The sequence below is a fragment of the Pleurodeles waltl genome, chromosome 3_1, assembly GCF_031143425.1.
Source record: "Pleurodeles waltl isolate 20211129_DDA chromosome 3_1, aPleWal1.hap1.20221129, whole genome shotgun sequence".
Classification (NCBI taxonomy): Eukaryota; Metazoa; Chordata; class Amphibia; order Caudata; family Salamandridae; genus Pleurodeles; species Pleurodeles waltl.
The window spans coordinates 1604324896-1604346970 of NC_090440.1; the positions used below are offsets into that span (position 1 = coordinate 1604324896).

The 22075-nt window shown below is 45.4% G+C and overlaps 1 protein-coding gene across 4 annotated transcripts in view; it reads right to left on the reverse strand.

Annotated features, from left to right (window-relative positions):
- Positions 1 to 22075, reverse strand: part of LOC138285381 (mitogen-activated protein kinase kinase kinase 6-like) — a 376389-nt gene that overhangs the window by 55237 nt on the left and 299077 nt on the right. For all 4 annotated transcript variants that reach the window (XR_011201585.1, XM_069225240.1, XM_069225238.1 and 1 more), the window contains exons 23-24: positions 19938 to 20123; positions 18900 to 19005 (exon numbers count right to left, since the gene is read on the reverse strand). Coding sequence is in view for 3 of the 4 variants with exons in the window: in XM_069225240.1 (XP_069081341.1) it covers positions 18900 to 19005; positions 19938 to 20123 (292 nt within the window). In the remaining variant the exon portion in view is untranslated. The remainder of the gene's footprint in view (positions 1 to 18899; positions 19006 to 19937; positions 20124 to 22075) is intronic.

The window sequence follows — 22075 nt, forward strand, 5'->3', positions numbered from 1 at the left end:
TAGAATAATGTTGAGGTACACTGTCCATGGCAATCACTTGAAGAGGAGTATATCTGTGTTTCAAACAGTCTTTCAATGGAGCTTTCAAAGGTAAAACAATTATTTGTGACAACGTCAATACGAGCATTGTTGTGTTGGCGTCAATCTTCTATCTGGAGCGCTGCTTCTATTTCACAAACTGTGATGTCTGACCCACTAGGGTGGAGCGGTCGAGAGCTAATGTATGGTGGGTCACAAAAGTCAAAGCAATATATAAAGATGCCTTTACATTCTGTATTTGTCTTGTCACATTTGCTGCATTTCAAAACAGAGATCAAATGTCAGGCTGTGTATTCTGCTGCTCGTTTTATTACCATAGGGACTGGTGTAAAGAAAAGTAAATTGAATTATTTGGCAAACTTGCTGTGGTACATGAATTGTGAAAGGAAAAGCTGTTACATGTCTTTTTTCGTAACACATCAAAATGTAAATATCTAAGTTAATTGTATAGATTCAGTAGTTATGAAATCAATAATGAAGCACTATGAATATGTTACTCATCCTGTAAGCATCTGTTTGTGACATGAGGTGCTGTTGACTCACATGCTCTGCATACTCCTCTGATCTAGTGTTGGGTCCAGAGGTGTGCAAGTTCAAAGAAGTCTTTCCAGTCACAAGTTCAAGTGACTCTTCCTCTCAGTGAAAATGTGCATGGGCATCGACTTCAATTTTTGGATTGTTTTCCCACAGGCGGGTGAGAAAGGAGTGTAAAGTATGTGTAAGTAATGCGATGACCATGCTAAATGTATTTATAGTTGAAATAGTCAATGTAAGGAACTGCAACAGCCACATGTGTCCAGAAAGGAGGGTGAGTCTACAGCACTACATGCCATAAACAGATGCTTACAGGGTAAAATATTCCATTCAATGGCATGTGTGGCTGTAGATACATGTGCTCTGCATGGATGTAAAGCAGGTCTTCCACACAAGCGGTGGCTAACCTGTGAGTGTTGCAGTGCTTTAAAAAACAAAAGGGTACGTAGCACTGCCTGATCTATGCTGGCTTGCTGGCGAGCTAAAATATCCACATAGTAATGTTTTGTGAAGGTGTGTGGTGTTGACCATGTAGCCTCCTTCTATATGTCAAGTATGGGAATGTTTCCTAAAAAGCCATGGTAAGCTCCCATTTTGTGTGTGCTCTGGGAGTAACAGGTAAAGGTCTTTTAGACTTAGCAAAGCAAGTTTGAATACATGTTACTATCCATCTGGCTATGCCTGATTTGATTATAGGGGTGTGTCTGTGTGGTGGTGAAAAGGAGTCAAAAAGTTGCTCAGACTTTCTGAACGTTTTATTTCTATCAATGTAGAACATAGGTGCTCTTTTTAGATCTAATGTATAAAGAGCTCTTTCTCCACAGAATCTGGTTGAGGAAAAAACTGCCAACTCAATGGACTGGTTGAGGTGGAATTGAGAAACCACTTTAGGTAGGAATTTAGGGTTGGTGCAGAGAACCACCTTGTCTCTGTGTATTTGAAAGAAAGGTTAATCTAACGTTAGAGCTAACACGTCTAAGTGAAGTGATGGCAGCTGAAAATGCCACCCTCCAAGAAAGAAATTGAAGAGGGCATGAGTGTAGAGGTTCAACTGGGGAACCATGAGTCTTGTGAGTACTACATTGAGGTTCCAAGAATGTGCAGGAGGAACCCTTGGTGGAATAACTTGTGTAAGTCCTTCCTTGAAGGCTTTGATAACTGGAATTTTGAACAGAGGATGGTGATGTCTATTTTGGAGTTAGGCAAGCACTGCCGCTTGATGTAACTGTATAGAAGTGAACGATGATCCAGCCTTTTGTAAGTGAAGTGTGCAGCAGACAATGTCTTGCACCTTGGCTTTGAAAGGGCCAATTTGTTTTGAGTGGCAGTAGTAAATAAAATGTTTCCATTTTGCTGCATAACGGGCCCTAGTGGTGGGTCTACGTGCTTCCTTAAGAATGTCTATACATTCTGAGGGTAAGTTAAGGTAATCAAAGTCTATGACCTCAGGAGTCAAATTACTAGGTTGAGAGTTTTGGGACCCGGGTGCCTTTCTTGTCTGTGGTTCTGAATGAGAAGGTCTGGTGGAGTTTCTCCTGTGGGACTACAGAAAGGTCTAGTAGTATGTCCAGATAAGTCCAGGTAGGAGCTGCTAGGGTCATTATTGGAAACGTCTGCCTGAGCTTCAGAAATACAAATGGAAGGTGAGGGATAGGTGGAGAAGTGTAGTCAAATATCCCTGACCAACTCACTCATAGTGCATTTCCCTTGGATAGTGGGTGTGGGTACCTGGAGGCGAAGTTTGGGCATTTTGGGTTTTCGGCTGTGGCGAGAAGGTCTATTTGAGGGAACCACGACTTTTGGAAGTACAGTGGCAGGATTTGAGGGTGGAGTTAGGTTTCTTGGTCTCGTTGCTGCATCTTGCTGAGCAGGTCTGCAAAGTTGTCTGTTCCTGGAAGGTATTCCACTAACAGGTGACTGTTATGACGTAGAGCCCAATTCCAGATGGTCTGAGACAGATGTGGGAGTTGTAGAGACTGTGTCCCCCCCCCCCCCCCCCTCCACTTGTTTTTGTAGGTAATACGTGGCTGGAGGCAGTGTGTCTCCAATGGCTTGGGAGATGGCTCTTTTGCGTGCTGAGGTGGCAACTAGAGAGTCTGCTGGTAGCTGTTCCCTAATGAAGATAGGGTCAGAGGCTGCAGGCTTATATTTGTGTCCACTCTGGGAGTTACAACCCTAACCCTAAATAGCGTTCTTAAAAATATCTTAAGTATGCCACAGTATACCCTTTAAAATGGGCAGCTATTGTGTGGCCCTGTGTGTGGTGGACTGAGTATCAAAAAAGAATGCATCCTCTGATAGCTCCCTGTGTAACTCCACACTTGGATGGCAGCTGTACTAGCTATGACCTCCTGATAAGAGGTTGCGCCCTCGGTGGGGATGGGGGGGGGGGGGGGGGGTAACCGGGTGAAGGCCAGGATTGTTGTCTACATGGGAATCTGTATCATACATGTCCCATGGACCATTCCCTTGTGGCCCCCCGTATCTAACAGAGTCTGAATGTGATGAGCCCCGAGGTGACATGTCTAAGGGGTCTCCAGGTGGAGCTGATGGTGGAGGAGAATGAGGTAATGGTGGAGGTGAAAGTGGTGGAGGTGTGGAGGGATATGGAAGAAAGGCAGGGCTGGTGTCCTTGTCCATAGTTTTCTTCCTAGGAGGAATTGGCACTTCCTGTGCTTCCTCCAAAGTGAGCTTCTTCTTAAGTGGTGAAGGAGAGGAAGCCTTTGCAATTATACAGAAAGTCTCAACTTGTATGTTTATTTCTTTTGACAAATATCCAGTTTTTCTAAAATGGGTTTGACTGGTAAAGTAGAGGCAGAGGAAATATTCATAGTTTTCGTCTGTGAGCATTTTGGGTCCGAAGCTTTAGATTTTGAGGAATGAGGCACTGTTGGTGTTGAGGTGGTGAAAGTTGACTGTCGGGCCGGCACCAAAGGCAGAGTCAGAGGCGAACGCTGGTCTCAGTCCGAAGAGGTCGATACCAAAGGTTTTGCCTTGGCATGTATTTTGGGTGCCGGGCCCAGGAGCGGGGCGTCAAATGCAGTTTTCCACATCAGACCGTGGCCAGACAACAGTGGTGGACATGGGACCTCAGATTCTGCCCACATGGAAGCTGAAGGTCTTTGGTTGGCTCATGTTTGAGGGCAGGGACAGGGGCCGCAGTACTCACGGGTGGATTACACAGAAGTTCTTGCATCCCTAGGTTCGACTTCTAGGTCTTGAGGCGGAGCTATGGTAGAGAGAGAAGGACTCCTCTTCTTCAACAGATGGTTGCTCCTGAGCATGGTCCTCACCGAAAATGTCAGGTGTGTCGTCTGTGGCTCTGTGAGACATCTTGAGGCGAGGAGCTCTGAAGTCCCGGAGTGTTATCTTCGCCCTGAAGGACTTGTACCAGTTGCAGACAGATTCCTTGAGGTATGTATACAGGCACAAGTTGCACATTGAATGTTGGCCCAAGTGCTGTTACCTACGTTTTGGGGTACTAAAGTTTTGTGGTACTAAAAAGTGGGCTGTAGTTCTTAAAAAGTTTAGGAAGGACTGGTCTGAAAACAATCGGACAAGTGATGAAAAAACATTTCATTTGATCCTGTAAGCCAGACCTAAACCCTGGGGATTTAAACATCCTAATCTTTTGAGAAATACTCCATTTGTTTTCTATAAGTCACTTACATTAATGATTTTAAAACTTTCAACAAATTGCTCATCTTGTCAAACTGCTTTAACTTTCAGTTGCATCTCTTTTACTGGCAACTGCCATACTGGCAACTCGCAACAGTTCATGGTCTTGGTCATGTTAATTTTTTTCTGTTCTGAAACTAAGGGAAGCCATTATTTAAATATTAGATTGTACAACTAGTTTTTGTCCTTCATAGGGAACTTCAGCAAAAACTTGATTGATTTTGTCTTAACTACAGATGTTGCTTCAGAATTTTGTATTCAAAAGGAACTTTTCAACAATATGCTAACTTACGGCATAGGATTCAGTTTTGGTAGAGCAAGAGGCATTAATTGTGAATCTCAAGCTTGGGGAAAAGAAAACTAATATTTATACTTGCATCAAGTTGAATCCTTGAACTAATCTTGACGCAACGCTCATAACAGATGTTATATCATCTTGAGAAGAGGTGGTGACTGGGTATACCTCAAACTCCCTACAAAACAATTAGCTCATGACATGAATCCATGACACCATGTTCCTCCTCATTTTTAGGCTGATCCTGGTAGAGGCTTTCCTCGAGACCTGGTATGCAATCAAGTTTAGTGGCAGCAAGTTATAGGCCCATACTTCTGGACAGTCTGACTTTAAAGGAACAGATTTCGGTTTTGGATATGAAAGATGGCCTTTCTTACAGACAACCGAGTTAGATGCATCCTTCACCCATGTTCCAATTTGAATACATGTTGCCCATGTTTGCTGCATTCTTGGATTTTTTAGAAGAAATTTATAAGGATCAGGGCAAGGGGGTGACCTAGCTATATATAAATCGTCACTTGAAGGCCTTCCCAAATGATAAAATACAGCAGCTTCTTGTTTCATCCTTCAGTGGTCTTGAGTGAAAGGCTGTCACAGTTTTCAACATACTGGTCTGGATAAAGTCATTAAGTATGACGCATTCAGTATGAGGGTCTTTAAGGTTAGAATGCCATGTATCATATTATGCATGTTTCCCCCCAAAAAACAGCATTTCATTCATACACTTGCAGAGATAAAATAAAATTAGACTGGTCAAGTTCAGGCTGCAGACTCCCCAGAAGTCACAAGCCCTGAAAAGGAAAGTAGAAGGCAACACCCAATAGCATCTTAATCAGGTTAAGACAAAAATACATATTTTCTCAGGAAACTGTTAAAATTTAAATTTATTGTAAAATATGACAATGAACAGGACCTGGAGCTATGGACTGCCTCCACTAGCAATGAACTCTTAAAAGTATGGTCAAGGGCACAGCCTAAGACATGCACACAGTAACTGGAACACTGCATTATTGGCAAAGCAAAGAGGTCTCACATTTTGACCTACTGACTGTGTAGCCTCAGCTTTGGGGTGGGGGCTAGGGGACGTTTAAGACAACTTGCAGCCATGTAATTTTGGAGGTGCATGCATGGTGATGTACAATTGTGTATGCATCACCACTCATGGAATGATTCCAGGGCATTTTCTTGTGTTTTATATTTACAGATGCAAGATGGATGGTAACAATGTTAGATTGGTAAAAAAATAAAAACGTAATTGCATGAGACGGCAATTCGACATGGAGTGGCTGGTATCAAAAAAGATGCCAGCAAATTACGATTTACTATAAAGCAAACTAGTAGTAATGGGCAGTCTCTGAAGATTTTCCTGTGGTCTTCAAGAGATCTTACGCACCCAACAAGCCCAAGCTGTTGGCAGGCAACTTACCTAAGGAACTTTCATCTCCAGTTTATAGCCATGTTTACTTACCTATAATACCCTGTAGGAAAGTACCATCTTGCCTGGCATGTTACCGCCATATTTCACTGTATATATGTTGTTTTAGTTGTATGTGTCACTGGGACCCTGCCAGCAAGGGCCCCAGTGCTCATAAGTGTGCCCTGTATGTGTTACCTGTGTTATGACTAACTGTCTCACTGAGGCTCTGCTAATCAGAACCTCAGTGGTTATGCTCTCTCATTTCTTTCCAAATTGTCACTAACAGGCTAGTGACCAATTTTACCAATTTACATTGGCATACTGGAACACCCTTATAATTCCCTAGTATATGGTACTGAGGTACCCAGAGTATTGGGGTTCCAGGAGATCCCTATGGGCTGCAGCATTTCTTTTGCCACCCATAGGGAGCTCTGACAATTCTTACACAGGCCTGCCACTGCAGCCTGAGTGAAATAATGTCCACGTTATTTCAGAGCCATTTACCACTGCACTTAAGTAACTTATAAGTCACCTATATGTCTAACCTTTACCTGGTAAAGGTTGGGTGCTAAGTTACTTAGTGTGTGGGCACCCTGGCACTAGCCAAGGTGCTCCCACATTGTTCAGGGCAAATTCCCTTTGTGAGTGCGGGGACACCATTACACGCGTGCACTACACATAGGTCACTACCTATGTGTAGCTTCACAATGGTAACTCCGAATATGGCCATGTAACATGTCTAAGATCATGGAATTGCCCCACCAATGCCATCCTGGTATTGGGGAGACAATCCCATGATTCCCCGGGTCTCTAGCACCGACCCGGGTACTGCCAAACTGCCTTTTCAGGCGTTTCACTGTAGCTGCTGCTGCTGCCAACCCCTCAGACAGGTTTCTGCCCTCCTGGGGTCCAGCCAGGCTTGGCCCAGGAAGGCAGAACAAAGGAATTCCTCAGAGAGAGGGTGTTACACCCTCTCCCTTTGGAAAAAGGTGTTAAGGCAGGGGAGGAGTAGCCTCCCCCAGCCTCTGGAAATGCTTTCATGGGCACAGATGGTGCCCATTTCTGCATAAGCCAGTCTACACCGGTTCAGGGACCCCTCAGCCCTGCTCTGGCGCGAAACTGGACAAAGGAAAGGGGAGTGACCACTCCCCTGACCTGCACCTCCCCTGGGAGGTGCCCAGAGCTCCTCCAGTGTGCTCCAGACCTCTGCCATCTTGGAAACAAGAGGTGCTGCTGGCACACTGGACTGCTCTGAGTGGCCAGGGCCAGCAGGTGACGTCAGAGACTCCTTCGGATAGGCTCCTTCAGGTGTTGCTACCCTATCCTCTCTCCTAAGTAGCCAAACCTCCTTTTCTGGCTATTTAGGGTTTCTGCTTTGGGGAATTCCTGAGATAACGAATGCAAGAGCTATCAGAGTTCCTCTGCATCTCTCTCTTCACCTTCTGCCAAGGAATCGACTGCTGACCACGCTGGAAGCCTGCAAAACTGCAACAAAGTAGCAACGACGACTACTGCCACCTTGTAACGCTGATGCTGTGGCCTTCGACTGTTTTCCTGGTGGTGCATGCTGTGGGGGTAGTCTGCCTCCTCTCTGCACTAGAAGCTCCCAAGAAATCTCCTGTGGGTCGCCGGAATCTTCCCCCTGCAACCGCAGGCACCAAAGAACTGCATCATCGGTCCTCTGGGTCTCCTCTCAGCACGACGAGCGAGATCCCTTGAACTCAGCAACTCTGTCCAAGTGACTCCTACAGTCCAGTGACTCTTCAGTCCAAGTTTGGTGGAGGTAAGTCCTTGCCTCCCCACGCTAGACTGCATTGCTGGGAACCGCATGTTTTGCAGCTACTCCGGCTCCTGTGCACTCACCGAGGATTTCCTTTGTGCACAGCCAAGCCTGGGTCCCCGGCACTCTAACCTGCATTGCACCACCTCCTGAGTTGTCCTCCGGCTTCGTGGGACCCTCTTGTGCAACTTCGGGTGAGCTCCGGTTCACTCCACTTCCTAGTGCCTGTTCCGGCACTTCTGCAGGTGCTGCTTGCTTCTGAGTGGGCTCCTTCTCTTGCTGGGCGCCCCCTCTGTCTCCTCACGCAATTGGCGACATCCTGGTCCCTCCTGGGCCACAGCAGCATCCAAAAACCCTAACCGCGACCCTTGCAGCTAGCAAGGCTTGTTTGCGGTCTTTCTGCACGATAACACTTCTGCACAACTCTTCACGACGTGGGACATCCATCCTCCAAAGGGGAAGTTTCTAGCCCTTGTCGTTCCTGCAGAATCCTCAGCTTCTACCCTCCGGTGGCAGCTTCTTTGCACCCACAGCTGGCATTTCCTGGGCATCTGCCCACTCCCGACTTGATCGTGACTCTTGGACTTGGTTCCCTTGTTCCACAGGTACTCTCGTCAGGAAATCCATTGTTGTTGCATTGCTGGTGTTGTTGTTTCTGGCAGAACTCCCCTATCACGACTTCTGTGCTCTTTGGGGAACTTAGGTGCACTTTGCACCCACTTTTCAGGGTCTTGGGGTGGGCTATTTTTCTAACCCTCACTGTTTTCTTACAGTCCCAGCGACCCTCTACGAGCTCACATAGGTTTGGGGACCATTTGTGGTTCGCATTCCACTTCTAGAGTATATGGTTTGTGTTGCCCCTATCCCTATGTGCTCCCATTGCATTCTATTGTGACTATACATTGTTTGCACTGTTTTCTATTGCTATTACTGCATATTTTGGTATTGTGTACATATATCTTGTGTATATTTGCTATCCTCATACTGAGGGTACTCACTGAGATACTTTTGGCATATAGTCATAAAAATAAAGTACCTTAATTTTTAGTACATCTGTGTATTGTGTTTTCTTATGATATTGTACATATGACACTAGTGGTACTGTAGGAGCTTCACTTGTCTCCTAGTTCAGCCTAAGCTGCTCTGCTAAGCTACCTTTTCTATCAGCCTCAGCTGCTAGACACCCCTATACACTAATAAGGGATACCTGGGCCTGGTGCAAGGTGTAAGTACCCCTTGGTACTCACTACAAGCCAGTCCAGCCTCCTACATTGGTTGGCAGCGGTGGGATAAGTACTTTGCAACTACTTACCACTTTTGTCATTGTACTTTTCATAAGAGAAAAATATACAAAACCAGTTCAGTGTATGTACACCTAACCAAAAAGTTTTGCTTTTCTTCTCTCACTTCTTTGCTAAGTGCTGAAAAGTACCTCTAAACTTTCTAAAAAGTTCTTTAAAAGTTTAAAAGGTTTTTATTCTGTTCTTTAAAAAGTTCCAAAAACGTTTTCTTTCTTTTTCTATCCCTTAAACACTTTCTAAAATGTCTGGCACAGGCCGAACTGTTGATCTGTCCAAGACTGCTTATGACCACCTTAGCTGGAAGGCAGCAAGGAGTCTCTGTGTAGAAAGAGGTTTAGGGGTAGGGAAGAATCCCTCTAGAGAATTATTAGTTAACATGCTAGTTGAACAAGACAAGACTTGTTGGCACTTCTGGTGAGAAATTAGCTTATGGTTCCCATTCTGATTCTGGGGCACCCTTAGCAAAAGATTTGGGAGGGAATCTTTCCAACCTGCCCCTTAGCAGGCCACCTAGCATAGCTGGTACTGATGTGAATTCCCATCACAGTAAGAGTGTTGCTTCACATCACAGTAATAGTGTTGTTTCTCATCACAATAGAAGTGTCACTTCTGTAGGCCAGAATGTTAGTGTGCAATCTGTTAGGGCCAGGTCTCCTTCTGTTCATTCTCACCATTCCTCTGTTTCAAGACATGCCCTACCCACCCACCCACCCTGATGACAGAGTGTTAGAAAGGGAGCTCAATAGATTGAGAGTGGAACAATCCAGGCTGAAGCTCAAGAAGCAACAGCTAGATTTAGATAGGCAGTCCGTGGAAATAGAAAGAGAAAGACAGAAATTGGGTTTAGAAACCCATGGTGGCAGCAGCAGTATTCCAAATAGTCATCCTGCAAAAGAGCATGATTCTAGGAATCTGCACAACATAGTTCCCCCTTACAAGGAGGGGGATGACATTAACAAATGGTTTGCTTCACTTGAGAGGGCCTGTGTTGTACAGGAGGTCCCTCAAAGGCAGTGGGCTGCTATCCTATGGCTATCTTTCAGTGGAAAGGGTAGGGATAGGCTCCTTACTGTTAAAGAAAGTGATGCCAATAATTTTTAAGTTCTTAAGAATGCACTCCTAGATGGTTATGGCTTAACCACTGAACAGTACAGGAAGAAGTTCAGAGAAACCAAAAAGGAGTCTTCACAAGACTGGGTAGACTTTGTTGACCATTCAGTGAAGGCCTTGGAGGGGTGGTTACATGGCAGTAAAGTTTCTGACTATGAAAGCCTGTATAACTTAATCCTGAGAGAGCATATTCTTAATAATTGTGTGTCTGATTTGTTACACCAGTACCTGGTAGACTCTGATCTGACCTCTTCCCAAGAATTGGGAAAGAAGGCAGACAAATGGGTCAGAACAAGGGTGAACAGAAAAGTTCATACAGGGGGTGACAAAGATGGTAAGAAGAAGGATGGTAAGTCTTCTGACAAGGGTGGGGACAAATCTAAAAATGAGTCTTCATCAGGCCCACAAAAATACTCTGGTGGGGGTGGGGGGCCCAAATCCTCTTCAAATCAAAACAAAGAAAAGAAACCATGTTGCTATTTATGTAAAATAAAAGGCCATTGGACAACAGATCCCAGCTGTCCAAAGAAAAGCACCAAGCCTCCTACCACTACAACCCCTGCTGCTACACCTAGTGTCCCTAGTAATAGCAGTGGTGGTGGGAGCAAACCTACTAATAGCCAATCCAAGGGAGTAGCTGGGCTCACTTTTGGTAATTTAGTTGGGGTTGGTCTTGTTAGGGAGACCACAGAGGCTGTGTTAGTCTCTGAGGGGGCTATTGATTTAGCCACCTTGGTTGCTTGTCCCCTTAACATGGATAAGTACAAGCAACTACCCCTAATAAATGGTGTTGAGGTTCAGGCCTACAGGGACACGGGTGCCAGTGTTACAATGGTAATAGAGAAACTGGTCCACCCTGAACAACACCTACTTGGTCACCAGTACCAAGTAACCGATGCTCATAACAACACTCTTAGCCACCGCATGGCTGTTGTGGATCTCAACTGGGGGGGGGGGGGGGGGGGGGGGGAAGGAGGCCAAAGAAAGTTGTGGTTGCCTCAGATTTACCTGTAGACTGTCTATTAGGAAATGATTTAGAGACATCAGCTTGGGCAGAAGTGGAGTTGGAGGCTCATGCAGCAATGCTGGGCATTCCAGGGCATATTTTTGCTTTGACCAGGGCTCAGGCCAAAAAGCAAAAAGGACAGGGTGACTTGGATCCTGGAAGAATGGACCAAGTGCTCCCTAAAGCTAGGGTTAGTAAAGGTAAATCACTACCTACTATCCCTCCCTCTACAGTGGATTCTACTTCTGAGGAAGAAGAATTTCGACCCTGTGCAGAACCTACACCAGAGGAGCTGGAAGCAGACACTGCTGAGCTTTTGGGTGAAGGGGGCCTGCCAGGGAGGAGCTGAGTGTGGCACAGCATACCTGTCCCACACTAGAGGGTCTAAGGCAGCAAGCTGTCAAACAAGCAAATGGGGATGTCAGTGACTCTCACAGAGTTTACTGGGAGGACAACCTCTTGTACACTGAAGCAAGGGATCCAAAACCTGGAGCTGCCAGGAGATTGGTGATTCCTCAGGAGTACAGAAAGTTCCTCCTAACTCTAGCCCACGACATTCCCTTAGCTGGACATTTGGGGCAGATGAAAACTTGGGACAGGCTTGTTCCCTTGTTTCATTGGCCTAGAATGTCAGAGGACACAAAATAATTTTGTAAGTCCTGTGAAACCTGTCAAGCCAGTGGCAAGACAGGTGGCACTCCAAAGGGACCCCTTATTCCACTGCCTGTGGTTGGGATTCCCTTTGAAAGGGTAGGGGTTGACATAGTTGGCCCCCTTGACCCTCCTACTGCTTCAGGCAATAGGTTTATCTTGGTGATAGTGGACCATGCCACCAGATATCCTGAAGCAATTCCTCTAAGGACCACTACAGCTCCTGCAGTGGCAAAGGCCCTCCTGGGAATCTTTTCCAGGGTGGGCTTCCCAAAAGAGGTAGTATCAGACAGGGGAAGCAATTTCATGTCTGCTTACTTAAAGGCCATGTGGAAGGAATGTGGTGTGACATACAAGTTCACCACACCCTATCATCCACAAACAAATGGACTGGTGGAGAGATTTAACAAAACTCTCAAAGGCATGATTATGGGACTCCCTGAAAAACTCCGCAGGAGATGGGATATCCTGTTACCTTGCCTCCTTTTTGCTTACAGGTACCCCAAAAAGGAGTGGGCTTCAGCCCCTTTGAACTCCTATTTGGACACCCTGTGAGAGGTCCTCTAACACTTGTTAAGGAGGGTTGGGAACAACCTTTAAAAGCTCCAAAGCAAGACATAGTGGACTATGTACTTGGCCTAAGATCTAGGATGGCTGAGTACATGAAAAAGGCCAGTAAAAACCTTCAGGCCAGCCAAGAGCTCCAAAAGCAATGGCATGACCAGAAGGCTGTTTTGGTTCAGTACCAACCAGGGCAGAAAGTGTGGGTCTTGGAGCCTGTGGCACCAAGAGCACTCCAAGATAAATGGAGTGGACCCCACATAATTGTTGAAAAGAAGGGTGAAGTCACCTACTTAGTTGACTTAGGCACTGCCAGGAGTCCCCTTAGGGTGCTCCATGTCAATCGCCTGAAACCCTACTATGACAGGGCTGATCTCACCCTGCTCATGGCAACAGATGATGGACAGGAAGAAGAGAGTGACCCTCTCCCTGATCTCTTCTCTTCTCTTCCACAGAACAAGATGCTCTAGTGGAAGGTGTAGTTTTGGCAGATTGTCTTACTGCTGAGCAGAAAGACCACTGCATAAATCTCCTGGGTCAGTTTTCTGAACTCTTCTCTACTGTGCCAGGCACCACTTCTTGGTGTAAGCACACTATAGATACTGGAGACAGTTTACCTGTCAAAAGTAAGATCTATAGGCAGCCTGACCATGTCAGGGACTGCATAAAGCAAGAAGTTCAGAAGATGTTGGAACTAGGAGTGGTTGAGCACTCTGACAGTCCATGGGCTTCTCCTGTGGTACTGGTACCAAAACCCAATTCTAAAGATGGAAAGAAGGAAATGAGGTTTTGTGTAGACTATAGAGGTCTCAACTTGGTAACCAAAACAGATGCTCACCCTATACCCAGGGCAGATGAGCTAATAGATACACTGGCATCTGCCAAGTATCTAAGCACTTTTGATTTGACTGCAGGGTATTGGCAGATCAAAATGTCAGAAGATGCTAAACCTAAGACTGCATTTTCTACCATTGGAGGACATTACCAGTTTACTGTAATGCCTTTTGGTTTGAAAAATGCACCTGCCACTTTTCAGAGGTTGGTGAACACAGTCCTGCAAGGGCTGGAAGCTTTCAGTGCAGCATATTTGGATGATATAGCTGTCTTTAGCTCCAGCTGGGATGATCACCTGGTCCACCTTTGGAAAGTTTTGGAGGCCCTGCAAAAGGCAGGCCTCACTATCAAGGCTTCAAAGTGCCAGATAGGGCAGGGTAAGGTGGTTTATCTGGGACACCTTGTTGGTGGGGAACAGATTGCACCACTTCAGGGGAAAATCCAAACTATTATTGATTGGATTCCCTGTCAAAAGTAAGATCTATAGGCAGCCTGACCATGTCAGAGACTGCATAAAGCAAGAAGTACAGAAAATGTTTGAACTGGGAGTGGTTGAGCACTCTGAAAGTCCATGGGCCTCTCCTGTGGTACTTGTACCAAAACCTCATTCCAAGGATGGAAAGAAGGAAATGCGGTTTTGTGTAGACTATAGAGGTCTCAACCAGGTAACCAAAACTGATGCTCACCCTATACCCAGGGCAGATGAGCTAATAGATACACTGGCATCTGGCAAGTATCTAAGCACCTTTGATTTGACTGCAGGGTATTGGCAGATCAAGTTATCCGAGGATGCAAAAGCAAAAACTGCATTTTCAACCATTGGAGGCCGTTACCAATTCACAGTAATGCCTTTTGGATTGAAAAATGCACCTGCCACTTTTCAAAGGTTGGTGAACACAGTCCTGCAAGGGCTGGAACCTTTTAGTGCAGCATATCTAGATGATATAGCTGTCTTTAGCTCCAGCTGGGATGATCACCTGGTCCACCTATGGAAAGTTTTAGAGGCCCTGCAGAAGGCAGGCCTCACTATTAAGGCTTCAAAGTGCCAGAAAGGGCAGGGGAAAGTGGTTTATCTGGGACACCTGGTAGGTGGAGAACAGATTGCACCACTCCAGGGGAAAATCCAAACTATTATAGATTGGGTTCCCCCTACAACTCAGACCCAGGTGAGAGCCTTCTTAGGCCTCACTGGGTATTACAGGAGGTTCATAAAAAACTATGGCTCCCTTGCAGCCCCTCTTAATGACCTCACATCTAATAAAATGCCTAAAAAGGTATTGTGGACAGCTAGCTGTCAGAAGGCTTTTGAGGAGCTGAAGCAGGCCATGTGCTCTGCACCTGTCCTGAAAAGCCCCTGTTACTCCCAAAAAATTAATTGTCCAAACTGATGCATCTGAATTAGGGGGAGGGGCAGTCTTATCACAACTTAATTCTGAGGGCCAGGATCAACCTGTTGCTTTTATCAGCAGGAGGTTGACCCCTAGAGAAAAGCGTTGGTCTGCCATAGAGAGGGAGGCCTTTGCTGTGGTCTGGGCACTGAAGAAGTTGAGGCCATACCTGTTTGGCACTCACTTCATTGTTCAGACAGACCACAAACCTCTACTTTGGCTAAAACAAATGAAAGGTGAAAACCCAAAATTGTTGAGGTTGTCCATATCCCTACAGGGAATGGATTATACAGTGGAACATAGACCTGGGAGTACCCACTCCAATGCAGATGGACTCTCCAGATATTTCCACTTAGACAATGAAGACTCATCAGGTCATGGCTAGTCTTATTGTCCTTCGTTTGGGGGAGTGGGGGTTGTGTAGGAAAGTACCATCTTGCCTGGCATGTTACCCCCATATTTCACTGTATATATGTTGTTTTAGTTGTATGTGTCACTGGGACCCTGCCAGCCAGGGCCCCAGTGCTCATAAGTGTGCCCTGTATGTGTTACCTGTGTTATGACTAACTGTCTCACTGAGGCTCTGCTAATCAGAACCTCAGTGGTTATGCTCTCTCATTTCTTTCCAAATTGTCACTAACAGGCTAGTGACCAATTTTACCAATTTACATTGGCATACTGGAACACCCTTATAATTCCCTAGTATATGGTACTGAGGTACCCAAGGTATTGGGGTTCCAGGAGATCCCTATGGGCTGCAGCATTTCTTTTGCCACCCATAGGGAGCTCTGACAATTCTTACACAGGCCTGCCACTGCAGCCTGAGTGAAATAACGTCCACGTTATTTCACAGCCATTTACCACTGCACTTAAGTAACTTATAAGTCACCTATATGTCTAACCTTTACCTGGTAAAGGTTGGGTGCTAAGTTACTTAGTGTGTGGGCACCCTGGCACTAGCCAAGGTGCTCCCACATTGTTCAGGGCAAATTCCCCGGACTTTGTGAGTGCGGGGACACCATTACACGCGTGCACTACACATAGGTCACTACCTATGTGTAGCTTCACAATGGTAACTTCGAATATGGCCATGTAACATGTCTAAGATCATGGAATTGCACCACCAATGCCATCCTGGTATTGGGGAGACAATCCCATGATTCCCCGGGTCTCTAGCACAGACCCGGGTACTGCCAAACTGCCTTTTCAGGGGTTTCACTGCAGCTGCTGCTGCGGCCAACCCGTCAGACAGGTTTCTGCCCTCCTGGGGTCCAGCCAGGCTTGGCCCAGGAAGGCAGAACAAAGGTCTTCCTCAGAGAGAGGGTGTTACACCCTCTCCCTTTGGAAAAAGGTATTAAGGCAGGGGAGGAGTAGCCTCCCCCAGCCTCTGGAAATGCTTTCATGGGCACAGATGGTGCCCATTTCTGCATATGCCAGTCTACACCGGTTCAGGGACCCCTCAGCCCTGCTCTGGCGTGAAACTGGACAAAGGAAAGGGGAGTGACCACTCCCCTGACCTGCACCTCCCCTGGGAGGTGCCCAGAGCTCCTCCAGTGTGCTCCAGACCTCTGCCATCTTGGAAACAGAGGTGCTGCTGGCACACTGGACTGCTCTGAGTGGCCAGGGCCAGCAGGTGACGTCAGAGACACCTTCTGATAGGCTCCTTCAGGTGTTGCTACCCTATCCTCTCTCCTAAGTAGCCAAACCTCCTTTTCTGGCTATTTAGGGTCTCTGCTTTGGGGAATTCCTTAGATAACGAATGCAAGAGCTCATCAGAGTTCCTCTGCATCTCTCTCTTCACCTTCTGCCAAGGAATCGACTGCTGACCGTGCTGGAAGCCTGCAAAAATGCACCAAAGTAGCAACGATGACTACTGCGACCTTGTAACGCTGATCCTGCCGCCTTCTCGACTGTTTTCCTGGTGGTGCATGCTGTGGGGGTAGTCTGCCTCCTCTCTGGACTAGAAGCTCCGAAGAAATCTCCCGTAGGTTGATGGAATCTTCCCCCGCAACCGCAGGCACCAAAGAACTGCATTACCGGTCCTCTGGGTCTCCTCTCAGCACGACGAGCGAGGTCCCTTGAACTCAGCAACTCTGTCCAAGTGACTCCCACAGTCCAGTGACTCTTCAGTCCAAGTTTGGTGGAGGTAAGTCCTTGCCTCCCCACGCTAGACTGCATTGCTGGGAACCGCATGTTTTGCAGCTACTCCGGCTCCTGTGCACTCACCGAGGATTTCCTTTGTGCACAGCCAAGCCTGGGTCCCCGGCACTCTAACTTGCATTGCACGACCTCCTGAGTTGTCCTCCGGCTTCGTGGGACCCTCTTGTGCAACTTCGGGTGAGCTCCGGTTCACTCCACTTCCTAGTGCCTGTTCCGGCACTTCTGCGGGTGCTGCTTGCTTCTGAGTGGGCTCCTTCTCTTGCTGGGCGCCCCCTCTGTCCCCTCACGCAATTGGCGACATCCTGGTCCCTCCTGGGCCACAGCAGCATCCAAAAACCCTAACCGCGACCCTTGCAGCTAGCAAGGCTTGTTTGCGGTCTTTCTGCACGAAAACACTTCTGCACGACTCTTCACGACGTGGGACATCCATCCTCCAAAGGGGAAGTTTCTAGCCCTTGTCGTTCCTGCAGAATCCTCAGCTTCTACCCTCCGGTGGCAGCTTCTTTGCACCCACAGCTGGCATTTCCTGGGCATCTGCCCACTCCCGACTTGATCGTGACTCTTGGACTTGGTCCCCTTGTTCCACAGGTACTCTCGTCAGGAAATCCATCGTTGTTGCATTGCTGGTGTTGTTGTTTCTGGCAGAACTCCCCTATCACGACTTCTGTGCTTTTTGGGGAACTTAGGTGCACTTTGCACCCACTTTTCAGGTTCTAGGGGTGGGCTATTTTTCTAACCCTCACTGTTTTCTTACAGTCCCAGCGACCCTCTACGAGCTCACATAGGTTTGGGGACCATTCGTGGTTCGCATTCCACTTCTAGAGTATATGGTTTGTGTTGCCCCTATCCCTATGTGCTCCCATTGCATTCTATTGTGACTATACATTGTTTGCACTGTTTTCTATTGCTATTACTGCATATTTTGGTATTGTGTACATATATCTTGTGTATATTTGCTATCCTCATACTGAGGGTACTCACTGAGATACTTTGGCATATTGTCATAAAAATAAAGTACCTTTATTTTTAGTATATCTGTGTATTGTGTTTTCTTATGATATTGTGCATATGACACTAGTGGTACTGCAGGAGCTTCACTCGTCTCCTAGTTCAGCCTAAGCTGCTCTGCTAAGCTACCTTTTCTATCAGCCTAAGCTGCTAGACACCCCTCTACACTAATAAGGTATAACTGGGCCTGGTGCAAGGTGTAAGTACCCCTTGGTACTCACTACAAGCCAGTCCAGTCTCCTACATACCCCGACTGCACTATGAGTTTATTACAATTCATAAACACAGTATGTAACCACTAAGCTGCGAAACACTCACTAAAAATTACAAAAACAATGTGTGTGCAAAACATTTTTTCAATGTAATCTCTATAAATATGAAATGTGCAGAAAAAAAGAAAAACACTATTTCTGCAGTTAGTTTCAGACTCAGGAAGGCTTGTTTTCATATGAAAGCTCAAATGCACAGAAGAATAGTCAACCTTCATGTAAATGCCAATTTTTCCAAAAATTTGAGAAAGAAGTGACGTTTTTCAGGAACGAAGATGAAGGCAGGAAACAGAAGAGTTTAACCTTAGGGAAGGTGGAGAGATTAGTTACACCAGAAAGTAAGATGTATTGGGTAATGTATTTTTTGTTTTAAAAAACAATTTCAACTTTGACTCCATAAAGGTCCCTTTTACATGAGGTTCCCAGCCAGATTAACTTTAAGGAAACACGACTTGCAAGTATGTCTGAGGAAAACAGAAGAAGAAAGACTATGTTGCCTGGCTGGTAGGGCTCTGAGATGCTCACAAAAAATCATCCCACAATAGCATACAACGAATCGTTAATGGCCATCCAAGTCATGGTATGTCCAGCACACCATTCCCCTAGTAAAACTTAATTCAGTAAACACTTCTAGATCAAAGTGTAGTAAGCAAACCCTCTTGTACATTATGTTGCATGGAGGGACAACTCTTGTGCATCTTTTTTCAGCCAAGGAAATGTCCATCACGTAAAGCTGCTTTAATACAGAATATCAAATTGACCATCCAAACAGCTATAAAAACCAAGTCTTAATCTTATTATCTCTGTAGCTTAATCTTTTCACTTTTTTGTCTGGTAAATTGTAAATATTTGAATAAATTAAAAGTACCTGTGACCATGACGGTCAGGGCTGCCTGCACCGCCTGGCAGATCAGGTTGTCCAGTGCAAAGACCCAATGTGGTTTGATGTGGTGCTTCCTCAAGACAAGTTTTACCTAGAGGAGAAAACAAAACAAAACACTCAACAGTATTACCTGGAACAAAAATAAAACATCCTCTGACAATGCCATACATGGTCAGCAGTATCACAGCCTTCATTAATGCACAATAAAAAAATATAGTGAAGGCAGAAGCAGTACAGCCCCTTCCTAACTCACAGAACCAATATAGCACAGGAGTGAGCAATAAATAATTCACGAAAACATGCATTACAGGATTACATAAAAAGCAGCTGAGCAAGAATTCTATGCGCTGAGTAGACAAAGCAGTGCCAGCAGCAATAAAGGTATTACAGGCGTGAGTAGGGTAAGCTAGAGCAGCAGCAAATGTAGGCTCATTGTACACTGTCCATGTTATAGTATGGGCAGCAATTCAAGCTCTATTTGCACAAGGAAGAGAAACATAAAAGTATAGGTTTCCTATAAACAATTAAGAGAATTTATGCCAAATGCAACTAGAAGATGCCAACTCATACAATGGATGCAGCACGGTCAACAGCAATGTAAAGTTCCATCTCTCACACATGTACACAACAGCTGGAGCAGGTGGTAGGGTCAGCAGTTGTGCGAGTACATAAGATGGAGAGCACACAGATACACTAGCACCAACAAAAATACATAGAACATTAGCAACATAGGGAACAAAAGAGCAAGCTTCATTAACATCAAAGGTATGGTGATCGTTAGTGCAAGGTTAACTCACACAATTAAGTGATTCAGTAGACCAATCCACAGCCAGTGGGGGAAGAACTATCAAGTTTCAGGACATAAAAAGAAAAGCAAAGTGAATATGGCTTTTCTAGGAACAAAGTATGTTTGAAGCATCTAGACAAAGTCAATAATTAATTGCATGGAATATGTGCAGAGCATTAGCAGTTAATCAGTTATATTAGTAGCGCAAGAGATCGCTTAGCTTGCTCACTACTCACAACTTCTTGGAAGCTGAACAGCAATCCCTGGGTGCTAGAGAGGGTAAGGCCATCTGCGTGAAGTCGAGCCCTGAGATGGAGAAGGTTCTGCGTCAGCTTTGTGCGATCGGGAGACCCAGTATAGTTGTTCAGGAGGTGCACAAGTTCGGAAACATGATCCCTGGACAGCAGAGTCCCAACTGAACTCTAAGAGAAGAAAGTAAGAGGGAGATTTGAAAAGATCCAGAAGATGCCATAGAGATAGATTGGAACTTAAGAGGAATGTAGGATAGATAGCAAGGGGGAAAGCACAAAAATGGAGTGAGAAGTTAAGAGTCTGGAAAAGTAATGACATTACAAATTTCTAAAACCAGCAGCAACAATACTGCTAAAGAAGAATCGTGTACAGCATGGTCTACATGGTGGTGGCGATCGAGTGACACTAGCACAGCTAGCACTGATAACTTGCAGTACAAAGCTTTATGCTTATTTGTGTTACTTTCTGTCAAACAAAGGAAAACACCTTCATGCAATTCAGCATCTGTTGGATTACACAACTGTTGGCTCGCTCAGTTGTAGGTTGTCTGTAGCAGACTGCTGATATTAGGACATTACAAACAAACAAAAATGTATTTTGGAAAGGAAAATATTACTTACTCAGTAAGCATCTGTTTGTGGCATGCAGTGCTGTAGATTCACATGGTTAGCATAAATTCGCCATCTAGTGTTTAACTCATAAGTGTGCAAAATGTTTTTTCTTCAAAGAAGTCTTTCAAATCACGAGGTATGGTGACTCTTACTCCTGCTTGCAATGGACATGACCCTCAACTACACTGCTGGATGTTTTTCCACTTGGCGGGTGAGGATGATGATGTATTCTAGGGAGATGACAATGCAAGATAATGTAATGTGTATATATTTGTATTTGCAATTCACACAGGCATCCAGGGAGGAGTGTGGACGAATGTTAACCTACAGCACTACATGCCACCAACAGATGCTTACAGGGTGAGTAACATATTCCATTCAACAGCATGTGTGGCTGTACATACACATTGTCAGCATAGACTGTAAAGCATTTTTCCTCCTTACGCAGTGGCTAAACTGCGTGGGTTGCATTTGTTTGAAATAAAGTTCTTAAAATCACCTGACCACCGTAGCCTGTTGTGTGGCCATGACATCTACACAGTAATGTTTGAGGTGTAGTCCATGTAGCTTCCTTACATATGTCAGCCACAGGGTATATTCCCTAAAGAAAAGCCACAGAAGCTTCCTTGTTGCGAGTGGGGTGAGCCTTTGGAGCAATGGGTACAGTTTGTTTGGCTTAAGCGTAACAAGTTTGGATGCATTTTCCAATCCAGCATGAAATACTTGATTTAGAAATGGCTCTTCATTTGTGTGGTGTAGAGAACACAAATAATTGTGTTTTCCTAAATGATTGTATTCTTTCAATGCAATATATATGTGCTCTTTTTACATCCAGTGTGTGTAAAGCTCTTTCCACACGGAATCAGGTTTGGGAAACAACACTGGTAACTCAACAGACTGATGTAAGTGAAACGGTAAAACCACCTTTTGGAAGAATAAAGGATTGGTAAGTAGTACAACCCTGTCCCTATGGAGTTGGGGAAAAAATCCTTCTAGAGTTAACCCCTAAAGCTCACTGACACATCTGACTGAAGTGATTGCAATGAGAAATGTAACTTTCAAGGATAGAAACTGGAGAGGGCATTGAGTCTAAAGGCTCAAACGAGGACCCATTAGTCTTGTTAACACAATGAGGTGATTCCAAGCAAGGGGGGGCGGGGGGCCTAGGTGGAATGACCTGTTGAGGAACTCCAGAAAATCTTTGATTACAGGGATTCTGAATACAGAGGTGTGTTCTCTATTTTGCAGATATGCTGCTACTGACACTAGGTGTAACCTTATGGAAGTGAACGCTAGCCCATAGGTATATAACTAAAGTAAATAGCAGACGATGTCTTGTGGTTGTGCTGTCAGAGGATCAATATGTTTTGATTAACAATAGGGAACAAAACTTTGCCGCATAACAGGCTCCAGTAGTGGGTCTTCTTACTTAAGAATATCCATTCACTGATGAGGTAGTTTCAAGTATCCAAATTCTAAGACTTAAGTAGCCAAATCGGTAGGTTGAGCTC